The sequence below is a fragment of the Elaeis guineensis genome, chromosome 8 (genome assembly GCF_000442705.2).
Source record: "Elaeis guineensis isolate ETL-2024a chromosome 8, EG11, whole genome shotgun sequence".
In the NCBI taxonomy this organism is placed as follows: Eukaryota; Viridiplantae; Streptophyta; class Magnoliopsida; order Arecales; family Arecaceae; genus Elaeis; species Elaeis guineensis.
In genome coordinates, this window is record NC_026000.2 from 1,047,897 (window position 1) to 1,071,559 (window position 23,663).

The following is a 23,663-nucleotide window of genomic DNA, read 5'->3' on the forward strand; positions in this document are numbered from 1 at the left end:
TATTAAATAAAAGATAAATCAAATTAATAGCTTGATATTGATTATTTTTTTAAATATTATATATATATATATATATATATAAGATGTAAATATGGATATCAGTCCGACGCTAGTGGAAAAACGAATCTGGACAGAGGTCCACTTGCACCACTGTCTCCGACAGTAAAATCTTTCTTTGCTTCGTCGGATGCTTTAGATTTCTATCCGTTCGTAGGTTGGGATAGAAAATGAACCTGGACGGAGGTCCACTTTCACCGCTGTCGCCGACAGTAAAATCTTTCTCTTCTTCTCTCCTCTCCTCCCAACCTATTAGATCCTGAAGATCCCTCCCCAGGTTCTCCTCTCCGGATCTCTAGGCCCGTCGTCTCCACCGCCTCCTACGATTCCAAGGTACTCCGCTCTTCTTTCGATGTGATCTGCTTCTGTTCGAGCTCGGTACGATCGGATTCTGGTCTTTCCTTGGACATTCCTCGTCGATCGGTCGGATTCTTGTCGATAGCCTCGACTTGTTAGCTCTTGAAGTTCAAGAGCTGGGAAGGTTGGATTTTTTCGGAGTTTCGCGGGTTTCTTGAGTTTTTACGGGTCTCTTTTCGCCGCTCGAGTTTATTTTTGGAAGCTTAATATTTCGGAGAATGTAGATAGAGGTGAACTTTTTTATCCTCGAGATTTCGACCTCGATGGGTTTGGGTTTCGTTGAACTGGTTCTGATGGTTTGAATTTTCTTTCGTTATTTTTTTTATTATTTTATTGGGAGGTTTAGGGTTTGGTAGCTGGAAATCTAATGGACGGATGTCTTCTCGACTCTTTATAAAAATCGTTTCGCAGTTGGCTTCATCGGTTTCTTTAATTCTATTTGGAATTAGAATTTGACTAATAAGCGAAAATGCATGGATTTGGTGAAGCTAGAAAGTTCGTCGGAGATGCGGAGAATTTGTGGGGGGCAAAAAAAGGGAAAAGAAAGGATTTATTTGATCTGTTGGCCATTCTTTTCCTCTGTCGTATTGAAGAAAAGATTGGAATAATCGACGTTCTTTATTACTTACTTGTTTACCTCCATACTTAGTGGATTGCAACTTGTAAACATACGAGTTGATTGATTTATTCCATAGGTCTTTACTTTTACTTATTAGTCTTATCTTTTAGGTTGATTAGAAACCTACGGGTGTTTCTTTCTTTACTACATTCTGCATGCATCTATTCTTCTTCTTCTTCTTCTTCTCTTTTCCTTCTCTCATGTGTTTTGTGCTTAAGATTATTTATTTCATTTACTTTCTTGGGCCTTTAAGATTTGAGTGGGTAGAACTGCTTTTATCTTTCTTTTTATTCATTGGTAAAGGAAAATTGAGAGCTTCTTTTTCTGTTGATTCGGCACTTTGCTTAACTGCTGAACAGAGCAGTCATAGCATGTGAAGCGGTTGTTGGGTTTTGAGTAACTTTATCCATATTGCAAGCTAATGTTGCAATGTCAATGAATTAGGTGGTTATAGATGGTGATATTACCCTGATGAGGCTCTCTAGATGAAGATAGCACAGGCGTGGCTGCTAGGCACTGGGGACCTGAAAATCATGCCGGTGGCTCGCCATAGAAACCTATCGAAAAGGCCTCTATGGATTATTGCCCTTGTAGCTTTGGTATGTGTGGCGCTGACTGGGGCTTATGTTTATCCACCTCAACATCGTCCACCTTGCTTTGGTTGTGGTCCTCGTGAGGATTGGTATCCTCCTGTACCTGCTAGAATCTACACTGATGATGAGCTTGCTGCTCGTGTTGTCATTAGAGACATTCTTTCAATGCCATCTATTCCATCAAAGAATCCCAAAATTGCTTTTATGTTCCTGAGTCCGGGTTCATTGCCTTTCGAAAAGCTTTGGGAGAAATTCTTCCTGGTACAAACTCCTTGGCTTTGCTTTACAATTCATTGGTTGTTCATAGAGGTATTAATATGCTTCTCCTCTTTATCTAGATTTATTTTGTGTATATAAGTTTGTAGTATTTGATTATGTAGATTCACTTTATAGGGATGGGTAGAACTTCTAGGGCCTAGATAGCTGCTTCTCATTCATTGTTACGAGTATAAATCAAATTTTGAGGCACAAAATATAACATGCCAATGTAGGGCTGAATTCAGATCGAATACCAGTATGTCCATATCCATATTTTTTTGTTTGACGAATGCAGATATAGATGCGAATATTAGTCGGATGCTCAAATATCTATCTATATCTAGATAGCTTCAAATACAAAAATAGATCCGGACAGATATTATCCAATCCAATTTCACCCCTATGCCAATGCCATTGTTGGGAAAATATAATTCATATACAGTATGATATAAGGGAAAATACCCTTACATCTAGTTTTGAATAGTTGATTAATAGGTGCAATAAGGAGAGTCTAATGGCTGTGTTCTTTCAATGAATCTCATGCATCATAAATTGCTCTGTTATAAACTTTTAACAAGCACACTAATGAGTGAACAGTTACAACTTATGGTTTATAGAAACATGGAAATCTCAACTTGACATATATCTTAAATTTGATGTGAAGTCTATATTCTTCATAAGATGCAACAATGGCTAGCATAGCCAGCCAGGTTATATTCGTAAGGATTTGTCAAAGTAATTTGTTTGACTCTTTTGTGTCAAGTCTATTCAGTGTGGTGAGTATTGTAATTTCAAAGTCTTGTCATGATAAAAAGAGATTGCATCACATCACAAGATTGCTAGGTGGTCTGCATAGACAGAGGCTTGTTGGTGTATTATGTTTCACCCTTCAGCTATGCTAATTATATCTTAAGTAAGCATATTATTTGATATAGGAATGGAGATCAATGCTTTCAATGTAAGCATTTGTTCCTTGAGGTGTGCAAGTGGGTCAAGTTGGGTCTAGGTCTTGCATAACTTGAATTTTATTTGAATTGTATTTTAAATATGGGATATAGAACTCGATGTAACCCATTTACATAAAAGTTAGGTTGGATCATATTCATTTTCCAATAAAGAAGATTTGAGTTTTATAGGATAGGATGACCTTTTGACTTTTCCTTTTTCCTTTTGTTTCATGACTTACTAGCCAGGTCAGATTTTGCAAAACGCCAAAACCATTAAATACATTTTTGAAACATCTAGTTCAGGGACCCATACTTGATGAATCTTGATCTTTAGATTTAGAAATGGTCAGAGTTTTGGTGTTAGCTGGGTTTCATTCTACAAGAACATTAGGATGCTATTTTAAGATAAGCAAATCCTGTTGTTAGTTTTTATGTGGTAACCTTCATTTACACACTTGATATTATTTAAAATCTGAAATTTATATTGAGAAACAATAACATGGTAATGCCAACATCAGATTTCCCCCACCTTACGTTCCCTTGATATGCGTTCCTTTTTGCCATCTCTATGGCTTTATAAATATCCGAAGCACTGTTCTGTTTCAGTGAAGTTAACTGGGCACAAAAAAGAAAGCTTTTGATGTAGCATTTGAGAACAATGGAGATCTTTCTAGTAAGTTGAAAAAAAAAAAGTACTTGGATTGATATCTCCCTTTCATCCGAAATTGGGATTTCCTAATTTTAAATTAATTGATGGTTCAGCTTTAGCAAAATCTCAGGTATGTCATATTTACCTGAAATTTCAATATATGCTTCAGAAAATCTCAATGTTGTCTCAATGGCATAGGGTCAATGTTTCCCATTTAAGTGTTAATCCGGTCCATGGTTGTCATGTTCCAAATACCCCCAAAAAAACCCTTTTCATGCATCATAGATCTTTGAGTCGGTCGATAGTGACTAACTGCATATTTTCATATAATCACAATAACACATGGTAAAGGCATTCAAGGTAATTGCGATTAGCATCTATGGAAGGAAAAAATCCCAATATTCTTATTTTGATTGAGGTTATTGTTTAAATGATCGATAACATTCTCTGTTGACTTGCTTTTTATATGTGCAGGGTCATGAAGGCAGATTTTCTATTTATGTGCATGCGTCAAGGGAGAAACCAGTACATGTCAGTCCTTTATTTATCGGCAGAGACATACGCAGTGATAAGGTATTCATACCTTTCCTTTCTCAATTGACTTGCACAAGTTTTTCATTGCCAAACACAGTCCTACAAACCCCACCAGGAATAATTTATGAAGAGCTTGCATGCACATAACTTGATAGGATCATGCTGTTCTTTTTATTAAACTAACCTTTCTCTGTACTTTGTTTTTATTGCCAAATTCTGCCTTATGTATCACATTGAGAAAAATATGAAGATCTTTCTTGCATATAATGTGGTAGGATTATGCTGTTCTTTTTATTTAACATGTTGTATATCTTTGTGATGTATGTACTGCAAAAAATTATCTATCACGGTACTTATTACTGAAAGCAAGAAACTTTTGCTTATATTCTGAATGTATAAAAACCCATGTTGGCAGTTTGATAATGTTAATAGAACCCAATAATTGAAGCTTCATCCCACATATTGTGTTGAAGATGTATGTTTTGAAGAACAAGGAGATCATTTATGTTTGAGCCGAAATAGAAGATGATTGATAGTTTCAGCCAGTGGTTGAAGTATTTCATGCTGGTGGTGTCCAAGCATTGCATTAGCATTGTATGTATCGTGCCATCTTATTCCCTGCCCATGCTTGGCTTTATTGCTACACACTAGCTGTCTAGCATGGCAGCATACCAAATACTAGCTCCTAACCAGTACTGGGCCATTGTTGCATGCCAATATATCATTGGTGCAGCACTTGTCATGCCATTCTGACCAGTAGTTAAATCCATTGTTTTAGCTTGCAGCTGAGTAACTATGTAACTTTGTTAGTTTCAAATACTATGTTCATGTTGTCATGGACTTATGTATTTTGCCTTGTCCAAAAGCCCGGGCAGCTCTTGGACTACCTCTGCATAGGCTGTGTTCCCCCTTTTGCAGAGCCTTTAATGCAATCCCACATCGACTAGGTAAGGGGTGCCTCTTGGATATATAAGCCAGACCTAGGGCATCACAGCCCTATCGGTCATGTGGGACCATGCCACCACACACCCCCCACCCCCACCCCCACCCACCAGCGAACAAGGAGTGAATGGAGCCAAATTCATGGTAAGGGCATCATGAGATTGGGTAGGGGAGAATGCAATGAACTGACATCGACTAGGTAGGGGGTGCCACTTGGGTTTATAAGCTTGGGCAGTCCTTCACCCAATAGCTTAAGCTTTTGGGCTGCAAGTATGCGACATTTTGCTTTATTTGGCTTTATTAATCATGCATATGTATGCTTAACAATTAAAGAATAGGCTGAAAGTGTTAGTGTAAATCCATATCAGTCAAAGAAGCCAAAAGGCCCTCTTCATGTGTTGCTTAAGTGGCAAAACTTCTGTCATTATGTGCATGATGCCCCGTGACAATTTTTGTAAAATAAAATAATGAGTCAGCTTTTGCAATTAAAATTTATGGAAACATTGTGAAAATAGAGTTTTATGAATTTATGTTATCTCAGCACCGATTCACAGAGAATGACGTCAGGTTGACAGCTGCCCATAAAATGTCCTCAGGCTATAGTGCATCAGAAATATAAGTACGACTTAGGCTATCGATTGCCAAAATAATTTTTATATATTTGTTTGCCTTTTTTCCCTTAATATCATAAATTTTATATTTTAAGGTTGGACCAGAGTTTGAATTTTCAGTTTTGGTTCTAGTTTTGTGTGAACAGACATGATAATTTGTAGGAAAGCGCTGCTTCATTGTGGACAAATTGATCACCTTTCTTATATTTGGTAGGAACAATCCTTTATCTTCCTTCCCATCATTTTGAAGATGACAATGCTTTTTATAATAGTTCAGTAGGCTGAACGAAAAACATCATAGTGCCTGCTAGCTTTTTTTTTTAAAGAATATTAAGTTAAAGATTTCTACTATTATTATTATTCTTGCAAATCATTAGATCTCTAGCCTAGTTGGTTTCTAACCCCATTTGCTCTTCCAATATCACTGTAGTAGTGTCATGTTTTCTGCTGTGACGGTCTTCCCATTTTTTGATCTCTATGATCCCCATTTGCTATCAACGGGAAGTAGAAAGACAACATTACACTCTGTTATTTAATCATTAGAGCACAGCTATCTGTTAATTTGTATTAAGATGCCAAAATGGTTGCTACCCTAATACATGTTTTGCATTCTTGTGACAACTGCTTTAAGCAAGTAGACTATTGCTTAAAGATCAATTCCTGATCAGTTTTGTAAATGAAACCTGAAGGTAATGTCACAACCCAATATTACCTCCTTGACTGCCACATAAAATTTTTATGTTACAAGATTGACCTTTACTCTAACCAATCTATAACAAAAAAGATGACTTTACATCATGCATTCTTGCCACTATTCTCTGACTCTGGGAATAATTTGTTGCATGCTTTAGTTATAACATCTAAAGCAGAAAGATGGGCTTTGTATTTGTTGGTTAACAGATACACCTTAACCAGCAGTATGTTTTCCATGTGAACTTCTTGCACTTTCTGTGAAATTCCTTTTCATGTATATCATGTTTTTTTTGTCATTCTTAATTCAAGCTGATGTCACTTTCAAGTGTTCTTTATTGTAGAGTACAGAGCCAATTTCTAGATTTCTTTAGGAAAACCATCATGGGAAAAAATGTTGTTGGCACTTGCTGTTATGTTCACTCAGAATAATTACAACCAGTGAATGATTTACTTGCATAACATGACAGTAGAGGCAGGTAACCAATATGTTAATTATAGCAAACATAATTATTTATGAGTAAAATATTGATTTTTGTGAACTTACGTGTGTACTATCTGTAAACATGATTTTTCTATGATGGTTCTTTTGTCAAAAAAAAAAAAAAAGAAACAAAGAAAAAAGGTTTGTAGTTTTGGTTTGGATTAGTTGATTGGAACTTACTTATTGTTTGAAATTGTAATTGCACATTTATTATTCATTGGAAGTGCATGTAGGTGGCCTGGGGGAAAATTTCCATGGTTGATGCGGAGAAGAGATTGTTGGCAAATGCACTCCAAGACACTGACAATCAGCATTTTGTGTTGCTTTCTGAGAGGTGATTGTGTTGAATCGGCAAGTTATTTAAATTGCTCTGGTTGTGCTCTGAACAGCATTCTGACTACTAATTTTTTGCATTGCAGCTGTATACCATTACACAATTTTGATTATGTATATAGTTATCTGATGGAAACAAATATCAGCTTTATTGACTGGTAAGCCCTCAGATATTTTGCCACAAAATTTGTTCTGATTAAATTTATAGCTTTTGGATGCTGTAGTAATTTTTAGATTCTTTATATATGGAAATCCCAGTTATAGATTTGCTGACTTGCATCTTTTCTCTTGTCAAATTATTTATTTTCAGTTTCAACGATCCTGGCCCACATGGAGTAGGCAGATATTCGGAGCATATGTCGCCTGTGATTGAAAAGAAAGACTGGAGGAAAGGTGCACAGGTAAGCTGAAGTATATTTCTTACTCATCACAAGGATATTAACTGAATAAGGATAAAGAAAAAGTTTGGCCAAATGACTGTGGGATGCAAGAGACTCATGGAGTTAAATAAAACCATGAGTAGGAAATGCAAGATCTAATATGAGGTCGTCTGCAACTGTTGGCATCATCTAATATTTTCACTATTGGCCTTAGCCTATTGTGAAACATGATATCTTAATGCCCCTTATCTCTTACCAATATCAAACTAACAAGGTTATACGGAGTTATATGGATCACCTATTGACAAGGTCATCATCCCATTTATGAATTTAACATGATATACAATTGAAGTGCCCTATTATCCTGGTCAACCTCCTTGATGTTTGTCGTCCTAGAGTATTTTATTGATATTATGCAGAACCACTTTGACATATAGGAGTTTGTTGTCGAGTTTTTAGGGTATTTATGCACAAAGTATGCATGCTAAAGATGGATTTATCACTAGTTCACTATTACCAGCATTGGAGTTGATACCTGGCAGTTGAGTTCTGCAAAACGTCATCTTATTTTGGACCATGTCCACAGGGTTTCAGTTCTTTTGCTCTTGGGTGACTAATTTGCTGAATTAAAACATTCATATAAGTTACAACCAAAAGTAGAAAACGACGAAGTATCACATACATTATCTTGAGAATAGTGATGAACCTAAAAATAACAGGTAGATCTAGAAAACATCTCTCATAGTACCTCATTTTATCTGCAGGAATCTTCATTGACACATCAGTATGCCTGGGAGGTGTCCTCTTGGGCAATCTTCAAATTAATAATATGAACTGCTAACCATGCAATAATTCTGGAATTTTCAGTCAAAAAACAAAGTCATATATAACATTCTTTTTCTGTATGCTTATTTGTATTCGTTGATTCGAGATGAGTCCACGTTGATTGTTGAAATGATATGGAGTATCTATCTTACGGTAACTGGAACTTGAGACAGGATCATGTTTAATAGCAACGCCAGCACAATGCATTTTACTGTATGGGAAGAAGGCCCTATATGTATTGTTACAGTGGGCACATGCCCTTGCATGAGCCACAGGAGAGGATGTTACAAAGAAAAAAGTATAAAATTTATAGACAAATGTACAAATACAATAGTATCAGTAGAAGTAACAAGACTTCCATGGTTCCGTATTTTTTTCATTTTTGGTTAATGAGATTGCTGCAATATCTCAAGTGTTATTCATATTGCAGTGGTTTTCAGTCAAGCGGAAACATGCTGTGCTGATTCTGGCTGACAGCCTTTACTACACAAACTTGAAGCTTTATTGTAGGGTAAGTCATGTATATAATAAATTACTACTTATTCCAGCAAACAATCGAGAAATTTTAGCTATTATCTCCAGTTATTTTGAAATGAATTTTTCTTGTTTCATGTTGTGACAATTTTGAAATTCTATCTATTTACCCTGACATAGCGACTACTATATGATGTGGAACTTATGCCAGATTCCACAACCAAAAGTACCATTAGCTGCAAGCAAACAGTGATTGGATTTGTATTTGTTTTCTAATTGACATGATATCATGGTGACTGTGTAGCAAACATATATGCATTCATGTATATTTGAATTCAGCAAGGAGTCTGGCAATACCAGTAAATCTGCTTTTGTTTTTCTGACTAAAAGATTCTGATCATTAGAATGTCTCGAAATACTTTCATGAAAAATGTACTGATCTTATATATTCTGACTCTCACAGCCAGGTTTTGAAGGGCGCTATTGCTACTCTGATGAACATTATTTGCCAACTCTTTTGCATGTCAGCGCATAAGACCATTTATACTCAAAGCTTCATCAAATAATATTCCTCTTCTCTGTTTCACATTTGTTTGTTATTGGTCTTTTTTCTTTAAATTTTTCAGATATTTGATCCTACTGGAATTGCAAATTGGTCTGTGACTCATGTAGATTGGTCTGAAGGAAAGTGGCATCCAAAATCATATAAGGCTCAGGATGTCACTTTTGAGCTCCTGAAGAATATTACAGTATGTTTGAATTCTTTTTTACAGCAAAATGAAAAGTTCTATTACCTTTGACCTGTAACATCTGCAGTTTTATGTACAATCAACAATATTTGTAATCTAATAGTGATGCTTTTTTGCAGTCTATTGATATGAGCGTACATATTGCAAGTAATAAAAGGGTACGCATTAGGATTTTCTGCATTTTTCCTTTATTTCCTAGTCCACTTTTCAATTTGAAGTGCACTATGATTTTTTTATGCTTTTCCTTTTCTATAAAATGTTCCACAATTCTTAGTGTGCTCTTATTATCTATCAGTAAAGCTAAGCAAATGCAATAATAGACTGATCCATTAAAGTATATTTGATGTGAATGGATCTGATTCCTTCAACCTCCAGATTAGATGATATTTTAAAAAAACAAACTTAAAGCAAGGAATGCTGCACCACCTCGAACCGCCCATTTTAGGGCATATTGAGCCATAACAAGGGGCGGACCAGCAGGATTCTGCCCCTCAGAGAAATCTGGCAAAGGGGGAGGAGAGAGAGGAAAAGAGGGAGGGAGGGAAGGGGGGGGGGAGAGAGGGGCAGGAGGAGGGCTAGAAGCCCTCCGGTTCCCTGTTTTGAACAAAACAAGGGTAGAGAGAGGAAGAGAGAGAGAGGAGGGAAGGAGAGGGAGGATGTGTGTGTGAGAGAGAAGCGGAGGGAGGTTCAAAAGCCTTTTTGTTCCTTTGTTTTCAACGGAACAAGGATCGAGGGCCCCTTTTTTATTTCTCCATTCACTAAAAAAAAAAAAAAAATCAAAAAAAGGGATGTAGCCCTTAATTTGTTTTGAAGTAGTGGCTGTGTCCCTGTTATTGTGTGGCCAGAGGAGAGGAGGCTCGAAAGCCCTCTCTCCCTCTCTAACCCTTCCTCTCCCTCTCCATCCTTCTTCCTCTATCTCTTGCTCTCTCTTGTCGATGAAACGGGCTCTGCCCCTGTTTTCGTCTCTCTTGCCTCCGGCTCTTTCCTTCTCCCTGACCTCCTCCCTCGTCGACTTTGGCTATGTCAGTATGGGCCCAGAATGAAACGGCACTGTACCATCAGGCTTACAAGTCCCAATACCATCACAGCAAACCTTGACCTTAAGATATTTGTTCATATAGTTTGATAGTTCATGCCCCAGTATTTTATTGACATGTTTTCTTTTGTCTCTATATGTTATAGAGATTCAAGAGGTTGTTCTTCCGATTAAGAAAAGGATCTCAAGTAAGGAGCTGATATTCCTGGTGTCGTGTGAATGTTAAGCCATACAGATATATTAGTAGAAGAAAAGCAGACAACTTGGATAGGTTGCTCATACTTTCATTGGCTAGGGTGCTCGGAGTTTTCACCATGTTACTTGTGTGCTTCTGACCATGATGTTATCCAATTTATGCATGTGTCAGCTTTGGCATCTAACATTGTAAACTATGTCAGGAAAAGCCGTAGTTTAATATTACAAGGCACCGTTTCATTTTATAGTATTTTTTGAAATATAGATACTCTCTAGAGGTTCCCCACAACTTTGATGTAGCATAACAAGACTTGCACCCTAGAAAATCTGGTCTCCTTTGTACCAAGGACCATTAATTAGGGTATAGTAGCTGCTTTATCTTGAGTAAGACGTGGAGAACCAAGGAAGATGGATATCTCCAAGACCTGATTCCAAAGAGTGGAAACCAAGGTTCGTACTAGTTCCAGACTAATAAGAATAACTAAAATTGAGGGCACAAATATAACTTCAGATTTCATTAAATGATCACCAGCTTTCAAAATCATGGACATGAAAAAAATTTTATGAGTTCTAATAGATCAACCTCCCAAACAATAAGCTTCAAAACATAGAAAGAGGGCTTTTCTTAAAATCCTCAATCTTGCACATACATGTAACTGCAATGGTGCTTATATTGAGAATCTCTCATGGAGGATCTAGAATAGCAAAGTAGAAACCAAAATTATCTCATGGGAATGCCTGCTATGAAAGGAGAGGCATTTATGGCATCTGAAATTGATGAATCCTAATGATGTGATAAAGAGGCTAGGTGGTCAAGTTCTTACCAACTGGTTTGAAACTCAAATTTGGTTGGGAGGGAGAACATGAATTAATTGTGAAGGGCTGGAAAGGTTCACTGTGGCATTACTTTTGGACTGAAAAGCACTTTTTGGAGTGCCAGAAGCTGTTTTGGGTGATTTTAAGGTGTTTGACAAAAATATTGAAATAGCTTTCTTGTTCCTCAAAAGGTTGCAAAAAGTCTGTTAGGGAAAAGCTCCAATTTGGAGCTTTTGGTCAAAAACTGTACTTGAGAAGCATTGGGAAGTTGTTTTTCCTGGGGCAAAACTCGCCCAAGAGACTCGAGTTCAAGTCCCCACAATTAATTTTTTAAAAAAATAATTTAAAATACTTTTTATTGCAATAATTATTTTATTTGGTGCCTTTTTATTGCTATAACCATGCAATTAAGGATTTTGTGTTTCAACCTTATAATAATGTGGAGGGTCTACTCTTGATTGTTCAGAGATTAAGGAACCGCAAGGAGTAAGGAACAGAGGTGAACATTGAATAACCATGAGATGCATGTTTCATGTGATTGTATTGCGTCTTTTCTTATGAACTGTTGACTTGTTTTTTTAATATATTGTGCTTGTAACATGGATATTTAGAAATCTTGGTGAACATTTATATTGCTTTTATGATTGTGGATATGTAAACAATTTTATTGCCTTTTTGTATTTGGGTAAGTAAAGTCAAGCATTTATGTCAGCTTATTGTTATGATATTCTTCTTGACTTGGTAATCACCCTAAAAATAATTATGTTATTTAGATTAAAATATAAAAATATAGATTTATAATGCTTTATAAAATAATCTTTGATAGTACAGTATAATAACAATGTAATGTAATGTAATATGATATGATAATATTAATTATATTGAATTTATTATATTACATTATATTAGTATATTATAATTGTATTATATTATTTCCATTAAAATATCAGCATAAATAATTTATGATTGAAGAATATTTTATGGTAACAATTTTTGATAGCACAAATGGCTAGACAATTGAAAACACTATGCAATGTCCTTGTCATTTTCTGTTTCTAGAAGTACTTCTTAGTTTTGGTTTGGTAACAGATGTTATTTGTTTCCCACACTAAATAAATGTTGTTACCAAACTACAAACAGCTTCTTCGTAAAAGTCCTACTAACGAAACTCTACAAATAAAAGCTCTATTACCTATACCAATGCCAAATGAGCAAGCCACAAATGACAAATCACACCTGCATACTGAATAAATTATAAAACTAGCTTGTACACACATCAAAAACTGAAGCTAAGAAAGATTCACTAACGAGTAGCATGATGGATCAACTATGAAGTATACACTCAAAATAATATTTTCATGGGGAACCCTGCCAAGACCTACCAGTTATTCAAAATATGCTTTTGTAGAATCACATGAAAATAGATTCATGTGGAAGTTAGTATTGTTACTGGTGGCAATATCGTTGCAGAATCTTTAAACTCATTATCAATACATATCAGGATAATAATTGCTTTCATGGTTGACCATGCCTTTAGAGAGTCTCAGAAACCAATTTATTTTGCCATGCAACCTATCTCAAATTTCGTATTCATGTAAAGATCTTCACCAAAAACTTAAAAAAAGGGGAAAAAGTTGATAATTCATAAGCTGGGAAGAGAAATTTTGTCCTCTGTAGTTTCCATGCTGACGGTACTACAAAACTGTTCCCTTCCACAAAATTTGCATTTATAGTAATTTGCAAGGATATATATTTAGCCTATTTTTAAGCTCTCAGTTGGACCAATACTCAGAATTATTCCTATAGTCATTCATTTCTTTTCCTTGTTTGTTACATACTCAACTGATTATCTTTTTTTCACTTGGGATATTCTTATTGTTTCCTGCATTTCTCTTGATATGCACTGATCGCAGATGAATTGAACTATCACTCTCTCGCTCATGCTCTTGCAGAAGGAAGAGCTGAAGAGACCTTGCATATGGAACGGATCAAAGAGGCCATGTTTTTTATTTGCCAGAAAATTTCTCCCTGAAACGCTTGATAGTTTGATGAATTTGTTCTCCAATTTTACAGCTCTATCTGAATGAACAATGAACTTATCCTTCTTGGGCAAAGCATTCAGCCTCTGTCCCTCACCCTTCAGTTCCAAATCTGATACGTACATCATGTATATATGAAACTGCTAGCGGATCTATGATGCCAATCTGGTTACTAGAACGGTCGGAGAGACTGTTGGAGCATGAGTGATGGCCTGAGTTCTCCGAGTGCTCGAGTAGGGCCGAGGTGGCTGCCAACTCAGTGCCACTCTACCCTCTGTTTAATTTGTTTCCATAATTTTTCTTTTTCCATTTTAATCAATAGCTTTCTTTTGTTATCCGCTTCATGTAAGATTTTTTTAATTTTTGTTCTCATTGGTTGTTCTCTTGGAACAAAAAATTCTGTTTAGCCTATCTAACGGTGGTAAGATGATCTATTGTTGCAGAGATGGAATGTCATGTCTTGTGTCCGGAACATAACACGGCTGTACTATTGTAGGGTACCACCCACGATAAAAATACATCTCATATGAAATATAAAAAGGCCAAATCTCCCATGAAATTAAGTTATAAAAGATGCTATTGGTACAAAACTTCTAAATCCAAAATTTTAATATTTAAAATTTTATAAAATTATCAACTATATCGAGTAGCGGACTAAAATTCTGCTACAAAAGCCTTTAAGCAAAAACTTGGAACTTGGATCATTTTCCAGGTCTGAAAAGGTTAGAAAAGAATATGTGTCAGCTACACAACTCAGTAACAACCTTATTTGATCGGATTAAGTGTAGGTTTTCATATCAATTGGTGCATTATTTAGAGAAAATAATAATTATTGTAAGATAAAATACTTCATAGTCATATAAACTCAGTAGGTAATGTTATATTACTTGATCGGATTAAGTATCAGTTTTCATATGAATTGATGCATCATTTAGAGAAAATAATTATTATTATAAGATAAAATATTTCATCGTGTCGTATGATAGAATAAGTTATAATGTCAATCATATATAAATAAATCTTAAATATTTTATAAACATCATTCTAAGTATATATTGTAAATAAAATTATAAATTATTCTTGTTATTTAACTACATCATAGTTTAAAATATTTTTCGTAAATATTCGTTTTAAGATCATTTTATATCCATGACAAGGGATGCATTTTATAATCGATAGAGTATCGTGATTCAAAATTCGTATGTTAATTTTATATCTGCTAGTAAAATTATATATTCATTATTATTATTTATTGACAAGATCGTATATCAACTATTATTATTCATTGGGAGAATCATATGGATGTTTACTCATACATAGCTATTGGAGAGTTTTTAGTCATATTTTTTAAAATTATATTTTTTTAAATTTTTTTTTTCGTAAACTATATAAGTTGAAAGATGTTAAAGGGCTTTGTAGAGATTGTAGTTCATAAATAAGTTTTTAGCAATAAAATAATTATGAAATTATTTTTATAATAAAAATATAATTTTATAAATATAGAGTTTATATTTGATAGACAAGTCATTAGTATTAAAATATTCATAAAATCATTCTTTCACAATAAATCATAGGTTTTATAATTTTATATGTTTGATCTTGATTTTTTAAAAAAATATAGAATAATTTTTTTCATAATAAAGTAATTGGTAACTTGGAAAATTATTAAAGAGTATAAAGATTATTTATAAGTTTGAAAACTAATAGAGTATGAAGATTAATTATAAGTTCAAAAATCAATAATGAGTGTTAAGATTGCCCATCTCTTGATGCTTTGAACCTTTGAAATTTAACTATATGAGTTAGCTACATCTATTCAAATCACCTAAAGCATATAAGATAACTTTAATGGTACTAAAATTTCAAGAGAAGAAAAGGGGATAGTTGGCCGGGTGATTGCATTTGGTGGCTTTGGATGGACAGATCTAAATAATTCAATCAGTGAAGTATGAAGTAGAGACAGAGATTATCAATAATGGATTTTAGGAATACTCAACAAGGATCTAGATGATTGGTCCAATAGGTCATCCGGGTACTAATGCTGTTTCCGACCTTTTAAATAGGGCCAATTTGGGTCGGTAGGAACAAGAGACAGGACACCATATTAGGATCCATGGGTTTTTTAGAGAGGAAAAAAAGAGAAAAAAATATCTACTTCTTTTTCTCTTCTCTGTATGTTGTGGTAAAGTGAAAGAGGAGGAAGAACCCCTAATTTTCTTTCCAGAGGAAGAGAAAAAAAAAAGGTGTGGTAGGGGCCTGGCCAGGTGTAATAGCATAGCTAGAGGTTCCATATTAAGTTGCGGTCATGCTCGGCAATAGTGACCACCTCAAAAGAGGTGTGCAATTGGCTAAAAAAACAGTACTCAATAATGGATTTTTTTTTATTTGATCTTTTGGGTCCCAATTTGTTTGCTGGCCGTTGGGACTCAAATGATCGCAACGAGCCAATGTGGGGGACCAGCTAAGGGCTCATCAATAGGGAGCAGCCGCTATGGAGGCCAAAATAAGGAGAAAATATGATCGGAGAAAATAGGGGTGGTGAACAAAGGGAGAGCCGGAGAGGAGGTTTTTGGTTGATTTCTGTCCCATTTATTATTGGAATTTGGCCAGCAACAAGCCTAATCATAGGGAAAGATGAGGAGAATAAAATAAAGAGCATTTAGGGGGCTTCATACCTCGTCTCCGATGAAGTTTTCAGCTACAATTTCAACGGGCACAGTGATATAAAATGGCCAACTCCAAGGGGAAAAAAAAGGGAGAACAAGGGGCGATGCTTGGCATTGGAGGGTTATGGAGGAAAAGAGCGGTATGAGAGAAGAAACGTAGCAAAACTCCCAATGAAAGTCTTTTCCCGTCATATGCGAAGCACATCCAACTTCAGCTAAGCTGTGTTAAACTCTAGTCTGGCCGATCAAGTGGACCGGTCCCTAACCGAGTGGTCATATGGAAAATAAAAAAATTTGCATATTACTTCTCTTATGCTGATTATATTTAGATAATGCTGTAGACAATGAAAGATTAAGAAAAGGATGTAGATAATGAAAAATTAAGAGAAATATTTTATTGATAGAATAAGTTTGTCTATATCGGTACATCATTTCGAAACTCTTGTCGGTCATGTCTTTCGGAAACGACCGAATCTCCTCTTGGGCAGCTAGCCATCCTGTTTGGTGACCAGAATGGAACCTTTTCGGATTGCTTTCCAATTCAAAACAGCGATCTTGATTTAGGTTTCAGATGGGTGTGTTAGTATCTACTTGTGGCCAAGCTGTTGTGACCTCGTTGTCCAGACGTCCAATATTAACAGCTGTTTTCCATTTTATTTTTTGTAGGATGATATGCAGGGTATATCTTTAAGTAAGGCTCCATTTTTGCATCTTTCAGCAAAAATATTGGGGGATCGACCAATAAGATGGGACATCTACTCCAGTGTCCAATTAAGCTATGATCAAATTAAGAGCCCATCTGAATGGTACGCAGTCTAAATTTCTGAACCAGCTATCCATTGATTAGATCAACATCTGCATGATACGTAGATGATGGCTCACTCTAGCATCAAATCTTAACGTGTTGGGGCAAACTTGAAACGGCTATCCTCTTCACATGACTCCTTGCCAAGAGGCAATTTAGTGTATCCTGGTAACCGTAATAGCACTTGATTCTGCGAAGAACCAAACAGAACTAGTACAGCGATGCGAGAAAGCAGTAGAATTAAATAAAATTACAGTCATGCAAAGGGATGCTTGTCTAGGTTTTAATCGTCAAAGAAACTTCTACGTCCAGTTTATTGCCTCTATCCATGAGTAGCATCGAGTCAAAATCATTAATTAATGCTTTCTTTGAATGGGATGCGAAAGGATACCACTCATTTGGACATCTTCGTGCGCATATTAAAACATATCATCTTATATGTATCTTATGAACTAACTCTAGGAAGAAGAATAGTCTTTTTGGTTGTTTTCAAACCTAGTTTCTTCTGCCACGGGAAATTGATTTTTTTGAGCAAAATTGACAGAGTATTTGTTTAAAGTCATGAATGTGGCCAACTAGTCTTGGGTCATCTTCTCACTAAAAGACATCGAATTAGGATAGTTGTTGTTGTCCAAATTCAAAGTTATGACTCCACATGGTTCCAATGATCCCTTGCGAGTCATAGTATGTCATGTTGAGATTTTTTTTTTTTTTTTTTTATAATAAGGGAATATCACCAACCTTTTTAAAGAAATGATTTAAGAGTCACTCAAGTCAAATTTGAAAGAAGAAAACCTCGCTGAATTTGAATGATTTTACTGGCGTCATGCTCCATGCTCAAATCTCAGACCTCGTGTATGGCAGTCAGTCCAGCATCCAAAACTTTATGTTTGCTATACATAAATGGTGCCTCAATTAAGAAAATGAAAAATAAAAAATAGAACAAGAAAGGGGAAGAATGGGCTCACGTTATCATCACACTGCTACATTTTTAAGCAGAGGTTATGAGTGATTCTAAATTATTTCTGATTTATTGTCTGTCAGTGTGTGAACTTCAGTTCTATTTGTTGTTATGACTCAGATTTTTGTCTTCAGGCTGAGGGATATTGAAAACCGCTACTATTACCTTCTTAGTGCAGCAGTGTGCCGTTTTACCAAAAAATTTCCTCATGCATGAGGTATATCTTGAGGTCATCTTGAGCAGAGAAAGATGCCGATGAGTTTGTCCTGGACCAACGTATACTCGAGCTTACTGGCAGAGCTCATGCTCCCGAGATAAGTTAATTGACTAATGCAAGAGAATCCATCAGATAAGTTACAGCCGTTCATTTGAGGGCCAAAAAGTCATGGTAGTACTGAGTAGAAAATTGCTATTGTTGGTGACTTCACTTGGCCATCTCGTTTTTTTCCTCTTGGATGATAGATTTCCTATTATTCCATGGACGCTATTGGATAAAATCATCTCGTGCTGCTCCACCAAGAATCAAAATAGCAACTGATAGATATCTATTCATATTATAGCTAGTCTTGATTCCTTTATCGATCTAGGGCAATCGGACTTCTTCTGGCCAATTATTATTGCTAATATTTCACAATCTCACCTAATACCATTTGGCTCGGTCCTATAGGTTACAATAAGGAGATAATATTTGAAATTGTCGGACCAGCGAGGACACGTTGAGCAGATCTCAGTCGCACTTGGTCGACGTACGCCATGTGGCTTCTTATTCAAACATTGTGCCTTGAAAATGGTTTGGTAGGACATGAATAAAAACAAAGGAGAGTCGTCTCCAAGACGTATGGAGGTTACCAGACATGGACAAAAGTGAGAGGGGTACTTTGGCTGAAACATCCAACAGCTTTGAGCAACCATTCGAATATCAACGCTGCTCGTAAGCTCATTCTTGTTTATTCTCTCTCTCCAAAATCTAATGGGTATTTATACATGTTCTTTTCCCTCCTGCTACTTGCAACCAGGGGTGAGCAAATCGAACCTGAACCAATCAAACCGGTGAAATCAAGCCAAACCGCAGGTTTGATTTGGTTTAAAATTTTATACAATTTAATTTGGTTTGATTGATTTTTGACATATAAAAAATATATTTAGATTGATTCGGATTTGTCAGTAAATAAAATCATTCTCAAATCGAATCGGACCGACTTTAATAAAATGACGTCATTTTGATTAGAATGTTGTTTATGTTGGAGTATTAATATAATAGAAAATAATTCTGAATTTATGATGTTATTTATCAATTTGATTTTATGTTAATTAGCCTTAAATCCTAAGTGACTTACTTACTAGATTGTTTATTTTTTTATAGTATGTTGGAAATCTTTATCTTAATCCTTAATGATGATGTTTATTTAAGAATTCTATTTTGTTGAGTGACAATATCTTATGTCAATTTAAATCATTTTACTTGATAAATTTTTTGATAATACTCTTATGTGAAAAAGAAACAAGTTTTCATGATTCATAAAATAATAATAATAATAATAATAATAATAATAATATAAATAGGTAAATCAAACCAAACTAGACCATTTAAATCATGTTGGTTTGGTTTGATTTCAATCTTTTATTGATTTGATATTTAAAAATGTCAAATTATTTAGGACTGATTCGGCTTAGGTTTGAGCATGAAATTGGTTCAAACCGAATCATGCTCACTCCTACTTGTAACTAGCGAAGTGCTCCCTCGTACAACTTTTTTTTATCCATGCACAGTAATAGAGGCCGGATAGCTATTTTCATGCTACATTTTTTTTTCGCATCTTAAAGAGGAAATTTAGAACTTAAATAGAAATTAAATTTTTCTTACTAACGAAATCTGTTAGCTCTATAACTGAAATAATAATAATAAAAAAAAGCAAAATATATGCCAAAGAGAGATTCTTCGTCACCTTCCATATTCTCTTTCTTACTCATCAAGTTTTTCCATCTATTATCTTCCTCATCGAGTCATTTCTTCTATCCGTAAGGTCTTCCTTCCAAGTCTCTTTCTCATCTTTTAAACCCCACGTGCTATCTCTCCTATCTATGAGGTCTTTCTTGAGTCATTTCCTCCTCTTTCAAATTTCTCTTTTTTTCTAATATCTTTGCATCTAAAAGTTTATGGAAACTATATATCATTTTACCTAGAAGTATGTATTAGGATATCGGATGACTACTTTGCTGTGTATGTATCAATTGACCATATACTATATACTAATATATATTAATTTTGGTAAACTATATATCAATTTACCTATAAGTATATATTAGGTTATTGCTAGGTGTGTATCAAAAAAGCTCACAGTATGTATCAGTAAGCCATCTAGTGTGTATCATTTAGTCATGTACTATGTATTGATAAGTGTTATATTTCAAAATATGTATATCGTTTTATGCATTGGAACGTTGGATAAATATTTTACTAGATGTATATCAATCGGTCATATACTATATGCTGGTAAATACTAAGTTCAGTAAACTATGTATCAATTTATTTATAAATATGTATTGGATCGTTGCTGAGTGTGTATCAAAAAATTTACAGTATGTATCATCTGGCTATATGCTAAATATTAGTAAACTCCACGTTCTGAAAATTATATATCGATTTATTTGTAGGTATATATTGACTTATTTGATGATTAGTTTATTTAATATGTATCATATGATTATATAATATATATCACTAAAAAATATGTGTTGAAAATGAGAAAAAAAGAGAGTGTCATTTTTTTAATCACGAGACTAATAATTTTATTAATAAAAAATTTTTAATTTCAAAATTTATTTTTAAAGTTAGTACTAAGAGAAACATGATAAATTATAAAACTCACTGCATATAATATTTTTCATCTCATATGATTTTTGTTCGTCTTGCACTAGTTATAATATCTGACCTAGTTAAGCATACCAAACTAAACCCATCGTCTCCCCTCACCATCCCTGGCACACATGGGCCACGATCACTGTTTAAAATAAATTAAATATACATATCAAGGGTCTTTTTAGCGTAACACCCCACAAATGAGAAATTCTTTGTGCACCGAAGGCGGTGCAAAAAATCTAATGTGGAATGCATCATCTTATTCGATTAATCCACGTAATCATCATTTTTCAATGCGTATTTAATACTTGCAGATGTACATTTTGATTTAAAAATTTTATATGACAAAAATATCTCGATTTTTTTTTTAAAATTATGACATTCTGTTGTGTATTATGGTCTAAGATGTCATAATATGACCTCGAATATCATAATATAGAAGAGATATTTTTGTCTAATCATTTTTTAATATGTATTTAATATCTGCATATCGATTTTTTTGTTAAAAATTTTTGAATGATAAAAATGTCTCTGTTCTTTAAAAAAAATTATAATAATTTGTATATATTATAATATCTTATATTATATTATAATATTTTATAGATAAAAATTATAATTTTTTGGATATAAAATATTATAATATGAATATAAAATATCATAATTTTTTTAAAAAATAAAAATAATTTTTTTATATAAAATTTTTAATTAAAAAAATATTTTATAGATATTAAATGTGTGTGAAAAAAATGATGACTGCTTGAACCAACCGGATAAGACACGGATTTTCTGTGCCGCCCGCGGTGCACAAGGAATTTCTCCCTCACGAATATATGGCTCTGGCCGGGTTCCTCGTACGCAATTCCCCACAACTCCGTAATCTTTGAAGCGCTGCACCTTTTCCTGGCTTCGTCCCATCGTCTATAAGTTTTGGACCTCTCCAGCTCCTCTCTCTCTGTATCCCTAGCTATTTGCCGTCGAGTGCTCAATAGGCTGTAGTCTTCAGAGAGAGATGGGTTGCTTCTTTTCTCGCAGCTCATCACAGCAGTTCGATGGCGTGCGGGTGATCCACATCAACGGCTACGTGGAGGACTTCGCGACGCCGGTGACGGCGGGCCAGGTCACCGGGAAGCCCCCCAAGCACGTGCTGTGCACCCCAGCCCACCTCCTCTCCCTCGGCTCCCAACCACTACTCCGGCCCGACGACCCTCTCGAACCGGGCCGGCTCTACTTCCTTCTTCCCCACTCCGTCTTTCGGTCCGACTCAGGGCCGGTGGAGCTCGCCTCCCTCATGAACCGCCTTACCGCCAGCGCCCGGCGGGGAGGACAGGCCCCTGCCGGGCGCCCACAGCCGGTCAGGAAGCTTGGGCCAGGGAATAATGGGCCGTGGCGGCCGAGGACCCCGACGTGGAAGCCGAAGCTGGACGCCATCGAGGAGCGGCCTGTCGGGCGGTCCAAGGGCAGGGACTCCTACAGAAGCCCCGATCGGAAGAAACGTCCGGAAACGTGAGAACGTTACAAGCAAAAGAACATCCGTTTTCTCGCAATGGGTTTTGCTTGGCACGTGTATAGTGCTCCACAGGTGTGTGGTTTTTGGGTGTTCCGGCAAGGTTTTTTTTTTTTTGTTTTGTCCCCCGGGGCCGCTGCTTTGGCGAAACATAATCTGTCCGGCTTTTGTGCATAGTTGGTATAAAAACAGAGGGGGAAAAAAATCAGTCTTGCCTCCGGTTCCATCTGTTCTTTCTTGAATATTTGGAAAGGGTGAATGAGCGTATTTGTTTGGATCATATCATTGATCGGATAGATTAGTCGTAGGATGATGCAGATCACACACATGGAGCACGAATATTTATAATAATTAAACAGTTGGATGGCCAGCGTGGATCTCAAACTGAAAGAGTTAACGATATTAATTTGATGCATCCTTGTATTTTCATTTCAGCAAACCACGGATGGAAACCAACCTTCATTCACCGAAATATGATATGTACCGGACGTCCATATTTTAGGAGTTGCGCTTTTTGTTATATTATTACTCTATCTCGAAGATACCATTCCGAGGCTCTTAGAGGCCCATAAAGCCTGCGTATCTTTAGCATGGAGAGAGACGCAATCACCTTCAAGGAGCGATGTTGCTAAGCTGAGTCGGCTGTTTTGTTCTGCTTCCAAAGTCGCGCACGTATGGACATGTCCGGTGCTGCTACTTTTTTATGAACAAACGCCGGAAAGGATGGCACAAATTATCCTCCCTTTTTCTTGACAACACTACCATATATCTCGAGGGCTACCGAGCGATCTCGATACAGCACCTGAGAATGGCGAAGCAGATGGCACTGGTAGCCTGCTACGGAATCAAACTGATTCTCCAGATCTTCATCAATTTGGCAAGAAATCAAGCAAATCCTCTGATTACATCTTCATCAATTTGGAAAGGAATCAAGCAAATCCTTATGATTACGAGAAATGATTCTCCAAATCTTTATCAATATGGCAAAAAAAATCATGCAAATCATTTATGTTTACGTGACTACGTACTATAAAAACTTCACTCTTTCATTTTTGTGTTGGAGAGATTTTTCCTATTATTTCATGAAAGGCATGCACATCCAAAATGATCCACAGATCCGAGCAGGAATTGTTGAAAGCTTGCAGTATCAGACTACATTGATGGATAGCTATTGATTTGTGTTAGTGGATGTCTGGTCAGGACATCATCTCTTAGGATCTTTTCGATACCACACGTTGTAGCAAAAAAAAAAAAAAATCAAATTCGTGAATTAACCAAA

General features: G+C 35.7%; 2 protein-coding genes across 4 annotated transcripts; both read left to right on the forward strand.

The window, feature by feature from the left end:
• The first annotated feature begins 216 nt into the window (after positions 1 to 216).
• Positions 217 to 14,032, forward strand: LOC105050869 (glycosyltransferase BC10). 3 transcript variants are annotated; one of them, XM_010931075.4, is made up of 11 exons: positions 217 to 390; positions 1,478 to 1,887; positions 3,955 to 4,053; positions 6,975 to 7,075; positions 7,161 to 7,232; positions 7,385 to 7,475; positions 8,710 to 8,790; positions 9,217 to 9,276; positions 9,380 to 9,502; positions 9,622 to 9,660; positions 13,502 to 14,032. In XM_010931075.4, the coding sequence occupies exons 2-11, from the start codon at positions 1,519 to 1,521 to the stop codon at positions 13,634 to 13,636; spliced, it is 1,170 nt and encodes a 389-aa protein (XP_010929377.1). In that variant the 5' UTR covers positions 217 to 390; positions 1,478 to 1,518; the 3' UTR covers positions 13,637 to 14,032. The 3 variants fall into 3 exon arrangements, with proteins under 3 accessions (XP_010929377.1, XP_073118288.1, XP_073118287.1); XM_073262187.1 differs by having other exon boundaries at positions 13,463 to 13,684; XM_073262186.1 differs by lacking the exon at positions 9,217 to 9,276.
• Positions 14,033 to 21,669: 7,637 nt separating this feature from the next.
• Positions 21,670 to 22,612, forward strand: LOC105050951 (uncharacterized). Its single transcript, XM_010931178.4, has one exon. The coding sequence runs from the start codon at positions 21,890 to 21,892 to the stop codon at positions 22,385 to 22,387; it is 498 nt and encodes a 165-aa protein (XP_010929480.1). The 5' UTR covers positions 21,670 to 21,889; the 3' UTR covers positions 22,388 to 22,612.
• Positions 22,613 to 23,663: the final 1,051 nt, after the last annotated feature.